General features: G+C 38.8%; 1 protein-coding gene across 1 annotated transcript in view; it reads left to right on the top strand.

The window, feature by feature from the left end:
- The window catches only part of LOC126187613 (uncharacterized), a 200,434-nt gene extending 188,019 nt beyond the window's left edge, over positions 1-12,415 (top strand). Inside the window, exons 4-8 of the mRNA XM_049928805.1 lie at positions 6,759-6,882; positions 7,671-7,835; positions 8,024-8,149; positions 10,780-10,962; positions 11,420-12,415. Of these exons, the coding sequence (XP_049784762.1) occupies positions 6,759-6,882; positions 7,671-7,835; positions 8,024-8,149; positions 10,780-10,962; positions 11,420-11,523 (702 nt within the window). The 3' untranslated portion in view covers positions 11,524-12,415. The remainder of the gene's footprint in view (positions 1-6,758; positions 6,883-7,670; positions 7,836-8,023; positions 8,150-10,779; positions 10,963-11,419) is intronic.
- Positions 12,416-12,843: the final 428 nt, after the last annotated feature.

Below are 12,843 nucleotides of genomic sequence, written 5' to 3'. Positions count from 1 at the left end.
ATAGTAGGAAAATATAGGAAACCGATCTTCTTCGCAACTGTATATGTGCCTCCCACTGAGGAACTACCAATAAATCTCTATGATTATATCTCTACACATGGCCCAGCAGTCATCTTAGGGGACCTTAATGCCAGATCCATTGTTCTTGGTGACAAAATCAACAATAAAAATGGCGATCTTCCATTTGCGACGCTAAACTGAAATCTGATCCTCTTAGAAAATAATTCACCTACTTTCATCAATCAACTGGAACCTCCATAGTTGATCGCATTATTTGCACGCCGCTAATTGCTAGTAACTGCAGAGAAGTAGAAATATGGGATAGCGTTTCCAGCGACCACCTGCCCACTATCATAAAAACAACGGCTATTACCCTTGTCAAAAACAATAACCACAAGAGAAAACTTTCATCGACTACTCCAGAAACCTTAATACAAACAAAGCCAACAACTACATCATCAGACTCGAAACTTCGCTCAGTAAATGGAGAATCTGACCTAATCCAATCAAAAGTCAACTTTTACTATTCAGGCATAGAAACCTTACTGATCACCAACAACAGGACCCCACAAACTCAACATTAAACTTCTGGGACAAGAAATTACTTCGCAGCCAAACTTCAAATATCTAGATGAACTCTTAAATTGGCAGAAAAACATGTTTGAAATTATTAAAGAAGCTGAAAGCCTACTTAATTTAGTACATCTCATGAAATAACTAACAAGTGGAGTGGAGCAACCAGTTGCCCTTCGTACATATAAAATATTTGTCCGACCTATTCTCGAATGTGGATCTCAAGCATCGATTGTGTCATCTAACCAAACGAAACAAATTCTACCTGCTGACTGGACGATGCTTCGAGTAGCTAGAGATCTACACTATGAGTTCCCAACAAACTCCCTTCACAAAACACTTGAAACCAAGAACATGATATACAGAAGAACAGAATAAATCACCAGATTCGGGTCCAACAGACTACAAAACAATGGACTTACAAAATCACTCTTGCAGCAACGTTTAATTTTCCGAAATTCAAATATTCATTTCCTCCGTACACTGTTCTTGAAGCAGTATCGAATTCACTCCAACAGAATCCTCTGGAAAACGAAGAAATCAATGAACCGTGAACAGACCAAGAACTCTGACAAGGATTTGGGATGATGCAGCAGCCTGATATACACTGATAAACAAAAGTTTGGAATACTATCGTAAAAAGTAGTCAACGATACTAGATGTCTGATTGACCAAGGCACTTCATGCGTTATCCAGTTAGAGCCCATATACTGGATGGTGTTTACTGCCGGCATGCTTTGTGGCCGTTTCCCAGTCATGTAAACATACCACTGCCACAGCAGCACACCAAGAGCAGTCCAGTATCAACAACAACCTCATTCGGTTGTGTTCCGCACTGCAGTAACATGCCACGTAGAGGCATGCAACACTTTGATAGTCATGATAGTGGCTTTACATTCAGTAGGTCATACACAGCAAGATGGCAGCGATCGGTTACATGTCACCCATAGTGGTGTATCTAAGGTGTGGATAAAGTACAGAGAGACGGGGAATGTAAACGACAGACTTCGCAGTGGTCGTCCTCGTATGACAACACCAATGCAGGATCATTTCCTCCAACTGCCGGCTCGCAGGTGCCCAACATCCAACATCAGCTGCCAGAAATATTGGATATGACTTCTCCTGGGCAATACGGATTCGTACCTCAGACCAAATAGTGTAGAGAAGATTGCATCAGAGTGTTATTCATTCCAGACGACCATTGAGAAGTTTTGCTCTGAACCAACGGAAACGGCGCAGTCGAAGGACCTGGGCTCTTGCGCATCAACGTTGGACCATTGCAGAATGGAGTTATATCATGTTTGTTGAAGAGACCAGGATTGGTTTGCGACCAGACACTAGGCGTGTTAGGGTTTCAAAATGTGCTATACGACACCAGGAACGCAGATACGTTCCGGAAATCCATCCGCTTGCAAGTGGAAGTGTAATTGTTCTGGGCGGCAATAATGGTGGCACGGCGGAGCCCTCTAATTCCCATTTATGGCAGTTTGACCGGTCCCCGATACATTCAAGAAGCTCTACAAACGATTGTAAGGCGCTACTACAGATATTGTGAAGTCGGTGATTCATGCTAGTCGATGACAGTGCAAGACCGCGCCATACTCTAGCAGTGTCTCGGTATCTTCAAAGACGCGACATCAACCGAATGCGTTGGCCAGCACACTCCCCTGACGTAAGTGCAACTGAGCATGCATGGGACCTGTTGAAGGTGGCCATTGCGCAGCGTCCGAATCCACCAGACAATCTTCGGGACCTCGCTCAAGCTGCCACAGAGCAGTGGACCTCATGACCCAAGATAAACTTGAGGGTCTCGTCCAGAGCATGGCTCGCGGAGTTGAAGAACTCATCCGTGCGCGCGGAGGATATACTCACTACCAAACACTGATAATCGCCACCATGAGATAAGGATTTTCACTGTTTTTGTTTTCAAGATTTACATTTCGGAAAGAGTCTGCTTTGTTTTGTAATGATTTTTATAGCTAACCAAAATCGATTTTGTTTTCAGGAGGAATTACGTTATTTTGTCAATAAGGTATTGTACAAATCTCAAAGGATGTACTGTAAGAAGTAATTGCAGTAATTCTACGATATTCTAAACTTTTGTCAAGTGTGTAGAAAGAACAAGTTGTTGACGAAAATTACTTCAATCAATTCTTGTAGAAGAAGGCAATATTATCTACATCGACTAGATTTTCAAGTTTGTCATCTTTTACAGAATTAAACGGAAATTTTCTACATCAACAGAATTCCAAGATCACGATATAACATTATCAATATCACTGAGAAAATATGAAAATATATAAGCTGAACAACATGCAACCAATCCCAGCTGGAGTGTTTTTCGACTTAGAATTTTTTCCCCCAGCTGTAAGGCAAATTCAGGGATCTGGAATGAATGAAATTTAATGAGCAACATCTTCCTCTCAACTACTCATCTGCATGCAATTAAAAATTCTAAAAAAATTAAATAAACACCCAACTGTCGTAGGTAAATGGTGACACAACAGCGTAGATTACAACTACTGGCTGACAGTGCTCTGTTCTCCTGCAACCCACTATCTCCTTCAGAGGTGGAATGAAAAATCATAAAAAAACCATAAAAAACTTGCTGCTGTGACGAGGCTGATACTATACGTAAGTATCTATCCCGCACAAGACCAATGAGCTCTGTAAAACGAGTCTTTCATTGTATAAGTTGATTGGTTGGACAAGATTCGTTATGACTGTAATTTGTATTGCGTAATCAAGGGCGATGACCTATATGTATCCCAATTGCATTTAGCACACAGCATCACTGTTCATTAATCAGTCAGAATTTTCACTTAGTTGGGCCAAATGTTTGGTACGATGATGTACCGTTGTCCGTGTAACATTCAAAAGAACGCAATGACAACTGCAAGAACCCCGATAGTAGCAGAAGACAGTTTATGAACTAATGATAGTTTCCACCTCGTTGTATGGATCAGACTTGCGCTCCAAGAATTAAGGGTCTTAGACAATCGGAAACATTAGAAACGATGCTACTCAGACCAGTAAAAATGTGTAGCAGAGCAGATAAAATCAGGAACGTGTACATAAGAGCAAAATTAGATGTGAAACCTATAACAAAGAAAATTTCACAGAACAGAAACGAGTGGAAGGAACATGTTCTGTGTATGTCGTAAAGCAGAATCTAAAAGCGTAAACTACAGATAGCTTTATTTAGCGAAAGTCGCAGATTTATGGCCCTGTCGGATACGGCATTTACTTAGAAAACACGCTAGCATTAACGTGTGTGACTATTTATGTGCTTTGCATTAAAATTTTATAAACCGCGGTTTTCACCTCGAAAAAAAGATGGCAATAAATTACCGATGCGACGTGCGTAATAGTCGTTTGCAGCTGTCTGTAAACAGTCGTAAACAGGTCTGTATTTTCAGCTACCTTCACACCCAGGGAATAAATTACTAATTAAAAGTAAATTGAAGTTCGTGGTCAAAAGCGTTATGATACATCACACACGCAGACATCATCCATCGAAGAGCAGGAAAGAATAGAGACCTGGAACATAACGTCTTCTTTACAGACGAAATATGACGCGCTTGACTGCGGATTGAAAGCATTATATTCAAATTGTATTTCCTGCCAGCATTTTAAACGATCCTCTGCATCATATAATGCCTCCATCAGTGACAAAAATCATTTTGTTTATTTATGAAGCATACAGGAAGCCCACCCGATCTATTCCGTAATCTTAAAAGGAAAACTCCACATGAAGGAGAACGTTTACTGAGGCAAAAAATGTCTCTCAGGATTACGTAGGTTAGTTATCAGCAAAGTCTATAAGAGCTTTCGGCGTCTATATATACATATTTGACGCAAGTGTCATTAAGAACACTGGTGTAGAAAGTAGGTATATTATCATGGAGCCTCTGGCTGGGACGCAAATCTTTCCAGTCATATTTATGGAGCTAATTTAATAGTTTTCGATCACGTTTATCTGTGACCTTCAATGAAGTCTGCTTGTTATTATAAGAAATTTTTGCTGACTCATTCAGATTCTTTTGTTTGGATCGGAAATAAGAGTATGAACAAAAGTCGCTATCACTGGAGCCCCAAACGTTTTGGACGCACACATGTAGACATACTAGAAGCTTTTGAGCACGCTATTGGAACTATGAGCATTTACCAAGAATAAAAAGAAAGGTGCTGTCAAATTTCGTCTGTCATCCACGTCCTCGTTATCAGTATTTCGCTGTAGAAGGACATTAAGTTGGGGCCAAATTTGCAACGGTTAAAGGTAGGTTATTTCACATATGCCGACACGTTTGTACTGGAATGGATAATAAGTACGTATGTGTCAGACTGGGAATAGAATCCGGGTCTTTCAGCTTCACGATAACGCTGAGCCATCTACACGCGCTCACAGACCAACCCACATTTGACAAAGACCTGAGCGAAAAGCAAAGTGTTACAGCATAAGGTAGATTGAAAAAAAATATATAAATAAATAAATAAATAAAATAAAAAAATAAAAATAAAAAAATCACTCGTCGGTAGCAGAAACAAATAAATACGAGATGTTTGCAGCACAGACCGAGCATTTCAAGACAACGTTTCCTGTGTGCTACCTGTCTAATTAAGCTGGAGAGTAACGACAAACGTTAGTAGACCTATTATTGTACAGGAAACCAAACACCAGGCAGGAGACACTTGCAGCGAAAAGAGATGAAAATAACTTTAAGAGGATTACGGTTAATTATTATTTTTCGTAGGAATAGTGTGTTTGAACGTCAAATATCTTTAACTGGAAACAAATTTCCGCGGAACAATTTAGGGTAGGGCCGGAATCAGGCCGTAACAGCAGGAGCTGCACGCAACTGCACAACAACTGGAGCGTGCATCGACTGCTACTACGGGAGCCGCAGCAACCTAAACAGCTCCCAGGCAGCAAGTACGCTAATAATATACAAATCGAGGGCGAAGAAACTCATGGTTTGCTGGTCTGAGTTTAGTCATGGCAAATTACAATTTAGTAAACCTCTTTGACAATTAGAACTACTGAACTATGCACGAAGATTAACAAATATTTAGACTTGAAGCATGATACAATTTTCTGTCAAACTTTTCGATTGATTTCGTTCAATTCCATTTAACAGTTATATACACCATTTCTGTGGTCTGTGTGGTCTTGGTTTAGCTGTGGTTGTTCCTTTGTGTTTCCAATCCACAGTCACATCTCCAGCAATCGACTTGAACGTTACAAATTTGGGCCCAATTTAATGTCCTTCTTATGAGTTTGTTGCTCAGGTGACATCCAATGACCAGTTCCCATTCTAAATCATTGATCTCTCCTGACCAGCCCATTCTGCTCTTTGCTTCACTGCTGACGACACAGTAACCCCCCCCCCCCCCCCAGCCAAAGTAAAATATCTTTTATACTGGCCTCTTGTGGCGTCTAGAAGTCGATTCCCCATTACTTGAGGTGGTTGGATACTTTTGATCAGATAGTATACATGCCAATCTCAGTATGATTTTATTTGATTTTTTATAGTCATTCAAATTACAGTTGACATTCACATCAACTGTTCAATCATCTCTCCCCAACACGTTCATGTCAATTCAAACAAAGTGGAATTCCTGGAAAATTTCCGCATATTAACGCCCAATAGTAACATAAACAAAAGAAATTCGTTGTGGGGAACCTGCACAATTGTACTTCAGTTGGAAATGGAGTAACAGACTCAGATCTGTGTGATACATAACCAAGGTTGGAAGATCAAGTGGGTTGGTCAAAAATGGCTATTCAGAAGTAGATTGCACTTGAACTTATCCTTTACGATCTTTAACACAGTACCTTACTATGCAATTTTCACTCTGGAGTGTGGTTGTAATGTATCCCCAGTGACCTCTATACTGACAGGAAAGTAGACATTAGTGTTCACATAAGTTGAATTTTTAATGTTATTGATGTGATGAAATACAATTTTAGAAGCTTACAAGCTTATATTTAAACATACTTCCCATCATATGATAGAATGTTGTGAGGTAACAGCACTGACTAACCTTGATAACTCAGACAAATCTGTCAGAACTGAAGACAGGTGCCTTAATTCAGGAGTGCTCACTGTTTTTAATTTATTGCAGGCAATTCATTTACAGTACTGCAATGTAACCAACTGACTGGTGTTTGTCTGTAATTTCAGGAATGTACAGTGGCAAGCAAGGAGCGGCGTCGTGCTCTACGACGATCTCATAACCCAGGCTGGCCATCGCCAACTCCTCACCGTGGAACACCTTTGCAAGACTGGTTGTTAACCAGGAACTCTGGTAAGCACAGATAATTGTCGTTACTTCTTCAGATTCATGCTACATCATTAAACCCCTAAAAGTGAGAAGTTGTACAGCCACTGTGTCTTGGACTGAGTTGGAGGGGTAGGGCAAATCTGGTTTCTACACAATGATTCACAATCAACTTGGACAACCTTCTCAGCTGACCCACCTAGCCATTCATCTGAAGGGTTTATGTACACTAAGATATGGTTTCAATCCTTTTCTGTAGGGTCATATCTCACAGGCATTTCTTAACACTGTGGATGATTGTTTAGTGCATGTACAGTATAGATCTGAGTTCGTGTTGTTGTGGATTAGCATGGAAGTAAAGGAAGGGAGAGGATGAAACTCAGGATCAATACACACCCTACTCCTCTCAGTTAGTCCCAAGTTTACAGCTCTAATCAGACAGATTGCTGTCAACAGCACATGCTCTCCCTCCACAAGAGTTTGTGGAGAGGTTTGATGGGCAGTCCTGTGATCGAGAATTGTAACCAACTGTCTCTTGAGTATTTGATCCTCAAATACTGGTGATGAGCAAATATTATAGCAGTAGAGTTTATATCTGCCATCTCCAGATTGAGTGCCACTAGGCTGAAAGTGATTTACACTAAAGAAATCTAAAAAATAAACAGCTCATATGAAATCACATCTTCTTCTGGGAAGTATTCTCATATTGAGTATGAATCAGTTCTTGTAGATCAATTGTATTAATACATGCTGGATAAAGTAGGTACAATAAACTACTGTATACATTTTTAACTCAAACATTAATTTTTGTGCAGGTCACCTTCAGCAACAGCTATCAGACAGTGTTCCTGATCTGGCACAACATCATCGTCACCAGCATCTCCGAACTGAAGAACGCCGAAGAACAGAGTGTGCAGACACAGACGATGATGAAAGATGGTTCCTACGTAAGCACTTTGACAGGGAAAATAGACTTTCATGTAAGTGATTTGAGCATTATCCTCTACCATTAAATTTTCCAATGAGTTGTCTGTACCCTTTCATGTCATTTGAAACAGTCATCAGTTTTAAACATTCATATGAAATATAGGTCTGAGATGCAGGAACAAGAATTTATTACATGTGTAACGCTACTTGCACACAAATAAAACCAGATTTTTTTTTCCAGTGTTAACAGATATTGACATCAATAGCTGTGACATACAATCGGAAAATCCTCCATCAGTTGCTTCGACCTTCAGGGGCAGACCTACAAGCTATCGTCTCAACAGTGATGTGTTCTTCATGTCTTCAGGTAAATATATTTTATTGCATACAATACATTTCAAAGTATGTGAAAAGTGTTAAAATCTGTTAATATGGCCAGAAGTGGAAGGGCCTTGACATTGGCATCGAGTAAAAAATGGTAAACTCATCTGATATAAAACTGTAGAGATAAAGGAGAAAATAAATACAGCATGTGCCTGCAGAAGCTACAGAAGGCCTTTTTCATTTATAATTATTCTGTCACATGCAATGTAGGCGATGGTAGTTCTTAAAGAAAAATCTTAAACAATCCTGTATGATACAGGAGCACGATGAGAAATGTAAAATAAGGTAGCTGCTCAAGATTTTTACTATATTGGTGTCCAAATATTTGGCTATTTCCCTATTTTGTGTCTAATTCACAATATAATCATACAAACTGTCAACCAGTTGTCTGTACAATCATGTTCTGCACAGAAGATGGCATTCCAGTCAGTGGACAACCATGCTGACAATGGCATCAGGGCATCTACAAAATGAGGAGTGTTTGCCGGGTAGTCTGACATCCACAATCACTGTGTACACAGTCATATGTGGTGCAGTATGGCACAGAGAAGATACCTACCAGACTCTCTACAGTGGAGGGCCATAGAAAGAAAAGAAGCCGTACAGTCGCAAACTGATTTGGCCTGATGGCTTAATGTGAATTGTTCTGTTGCTTCTCAGATGTGGCAATCGTTTACACAGACCGAAATTGTATCCTGAAGACCAGGGTAGGGCTGAAATGTGACTTCAGAAGAGAGGCATGTAACAATATTACAGAAGGAAAGTTGCCACTCACCATATAGCGGAGATGCTGAGTCGCGATAGGCACAACAAAAAGATTCACACAATTATGGCTTTCAGCCATTAAGGCCTTTGTCAGCAATAGACACACATACACACAAGCACACACACACTCACACAAATGCAACTTGCACACACGTCTGCAGTCTCAGACTACTGGTTTCAGGTGTCTGAGACTGCATATGTGTGTGCAAGTTGCGTTTGTGTGAGTGTGTGTGTGTGTGTGTATGTGTATGTATGTCTATTGCAGACAAAGGTCTTAATGGCCAAAACCTATAATTGTGTGAATCTTTTTGTTGTGCCTATCGCGTCTCAGCATCTCCTCTATATGGTGAGTTGCAACTTTCCTTCTCTGATATTGTTACATTCCATTCTGGATTTCCCTTTGTTTGATTTCAGAATAGAGGACCATTATTTGGTTTAAGGGCATGACACTACCACCTTGCATTGCATAGCTACTAGCATTTGAGCTAGCAGCATCCACTGGATGTGTTGTATGGAGGCAAATGGTGTGCAGAAGGCTTCAGCAGTGCCCTGCTGTGTGTCTAACCCTGACATATCTACACTGAATGGACTGTCTATGGACACATCAACATGCCACCTGCGATGGTCAAACAGCAGGTCAGTCTTGTTTTCACTGATGAATCCTGATTTAGTCTGGAGAGTGGTTCTCAACGGATTCGCATTCGAGGGAATGGGGAACATGATTTTGGGACCCAAATGTTGTGGAAAGAGACTGATATCAAGGAGGATCCCTAATAGTGTGGACAGGGATTATGTGTACCACTCATGTCCCTCTTCATAAAATTGTACAGGTGAATTGGCAAGGTTTAACTGCTGTCTGGTATTGTGAAGAGATCATGGGACCTCATTTGTCATTGTTGCAAGGTGCCGTGGGCCTAGACTTACGATTTACGTTCGACATCATAGAGCACATGTGGTTGATCTTTTCTTGAAAAGAGAAGATACTGCAAGCATGACGTGGTCTGTTCACTCTCCCGATTTGAATCCCATAGAGCATGTCTGGGATGCACTAGGGAGACATCTTGCATCACCTCAGCATCCACCAATCACTCTCCAAGAAGCTAGCAGCTCTGCGGGAAGAAAGGGCATTATTGCTTCATCATAAGACTGATGATATCATTTACAACATGCCCCATTGTTGTCAGGCCCGTACTGCTGCCAGAGGTGGTCACATCCCATACTGAGCACATTAACCAGTTGTCAGAATGTGTGACCAAATCCATTAAGTTGGAAAAAATGAACACATTACACAGGTTGCACTTGTTTGCATTCTGTATTCTTTACATTGTTTCTACTTTACTATCACCTATTCATACTGTCTTGTGGAAAAATAAATGCAACCTTGCAAAATTTCCATTTGTTGCTTTAATTTTGGACACCAGTGTATATTTCTCTTTACAAGAAGACAAAAGATAAGGGTTTGCTGCCTTTGAATCAGGTCTAGATTGCTTGTCAGTGTTCTGAGTGACTTCTTCTTTTCCAGTCTTCTCTTCTGTGCTCTTGGATTGTCCTATCTCTCTAACTTTCAGATATGAATATCTGATTTAGTTTCTTTATTGATATTGCTATAAACTACATCACAACAAGTTCTCATCACTTACAGACATTGTTTTGTTTACCTGATATACCTTACTTATGATGCTTCTCAATGGAAAGAGAGGGTTATGTCACTTTTAGCTCATGACTAATTTAATTTACACAAAATTAACATGGCTAAAACAAGCACTACAGAATTTTCCTCTGTAGTAGTAATTACTTTGGAAATTTTCAATATCTATTAAATTTAATAATACATTATCTATTTTACAGGTTCTGAACCACATGATAGACTCCGTCTCCCTGAAAGAAATCCAACACAGACTGTTTCCAGTGCCCGTTCAGTACTAACATCAATAGCATCATTCAGGCACACTCAGTTACCTCACCGTACAAGGACTGCCACAGAATGTAACTCTGACATTTTGGAATCTCCACAGCTGATGAAATTTAGAGGTAAATGTACATCCAATGTAGTTGCAAACTGTGATCAGTACAATTCTGCACAATCAATGTATTAAGTTTGAAGAAAATGATAAATGCTTTCTATGTGACAAATACTTGAAGATTACAACCATTACCTTATTTCCATTGTAATACAGTTGTCTTCAACCATAAAATTTATCACTGTGGCAGAGTTCCCACAATAGCTTGATGCATATAAATTTTATTTTACGTTACTATGTTTCTCTCTTAATTTTTAGCATTTTTAAATACAAACAATATATTTTTTATCAAACAAACTTCTGCCTTTAATGACTAACATTCGCATTGTTATTGATTTTCACTACAAGGACGTTAGGCTGTGGTTGAATGTGACAAAATTCAACAACAATACTATTTATTTTATTAAATAGTAGATCAATGCCACAAAAGCAGAAAAAATGAGTGCTATATCTTTTCTTGTTTTCAGATCGAGCTCATAGTGATGCACAGAGATTGGAACGTCCTAACTGGAAGTTCTTCCCTGAAACTACAAGGAGAACAAGTTGTGCAGTGCAGGGTACACAGGTGTGACATGTACGTGTGGAAAAGTGCTCTGCCAATAATGTGGACAGCTCATAAAAACCAAATGACTTTCTTGATTTGCCAAATATTGCTTATATGTTCCTCAGCTTGTTCCATACTGAAGAACTTTTCTCCTATTGACAGTTTTCTGTGTTTTTTAATTAATAAATGACTTTTTTTAAATTAAAGTTATAAATCTCAGCACATTTATCCTCTGTAAAGTTCAAGGTACCACTTCATTTTTATGCGTGTAACTATGGTCTTTTCTGCTAATAAGAAGAAAAGTGCTAGCAAGTAATGTGGTCAGCTCTTAGACAACAAATAGTTTTTTGATGTGCAAAACATTATTTATGTGTTCTTTGGATACTCAGTTTTGAAGAAATTTTGTTCTAGGGTAATTTTTAAATGTTTTTGTATTAAGTAAAGAACAACCAAAAATTAAAATAAATGTAAATAAAAAATAAAATGTCTATTAATGAGATTGCAGTAAACTGAAACTCTGAAATTAAAATGACTTTGTAGTAATCCTCTGTCAAATTCCATATCTGAAGAACAGAAAACTCAAGTGTCTGGTCTTCATTGTCCTAAGGATTTTGGTGCCTATCTTGCCTAATACTTAAGAATGGTTTTGTCCCAATATTTTTTCTTTCTAATAGTAATGACGGAATGAAGTGTTCTGAAATCTGGTGTATCTTCCAACATTTGCATGTTGTTTCAGTCAGCTGCTATCTTGTGACAAGATTTCTTTGCTAATTTTATTTTGCTGTTCCTTATTATGAAACAAACATTCTTTTTCACATAAAAGATGTAAAAGATGGCATATTTAAACCTTTGTGATGTTTAATATACCTCATGGTTCTTAATAAATCAAGGGACCAAACTGAATAACAGTTTGTTTCACTTTAAACTATTTAAGAATTTTTTTTGTGTGAGTTTTGAATAAAAATGTCTGAAAAACAAGACATCAATTTAAATTAAAAAATAATGCCCTTCCAATGACAAATATAACAGATTGTATACCATTTCTTCAGCAACATACTGTGAAATTAATAATGGTAGCCTTATAATTTTCAGTAAGAAAGGACATGCATGTTGTACATATTATGAAAATATTCATCTGTAAATTTTTGACAGAGGAGGACACTGTCAGTAAATGAAAAACAAAGCAACAATTTGTAATTACTGCATAATGGTTTATTTTCAAATCCATTATTTTGAGAACAGAACTGTAATTTCTATGTGTCTCTTGGTATGAAGCATAGCATAGTCAGTATGGTGTGGCTAATTGCAACACGTAAACACATTAACCAAGTAGCAGCTGTATAACTT

This window comes from Schistocerca cancellata, chromosome 5, assembly GCF_023864275.1.
Source record: "Schistocerca cancellata isolate TAMUIC-IGC-003103 chromosome 5, iqSchCanc2.1, whole genome shotgun sequence".
NCBI lineage: Eukaryota > Metazoa > Arthropoda > Insecta > Orthoptera > Acrididae > Schistocerca > Schistocerca cancellata.
The sequence above is the reverse complement of the archived record's forward strand: the minus strand, read 5'-3'. Positions and strand labels throughout refer to the sequence as shown.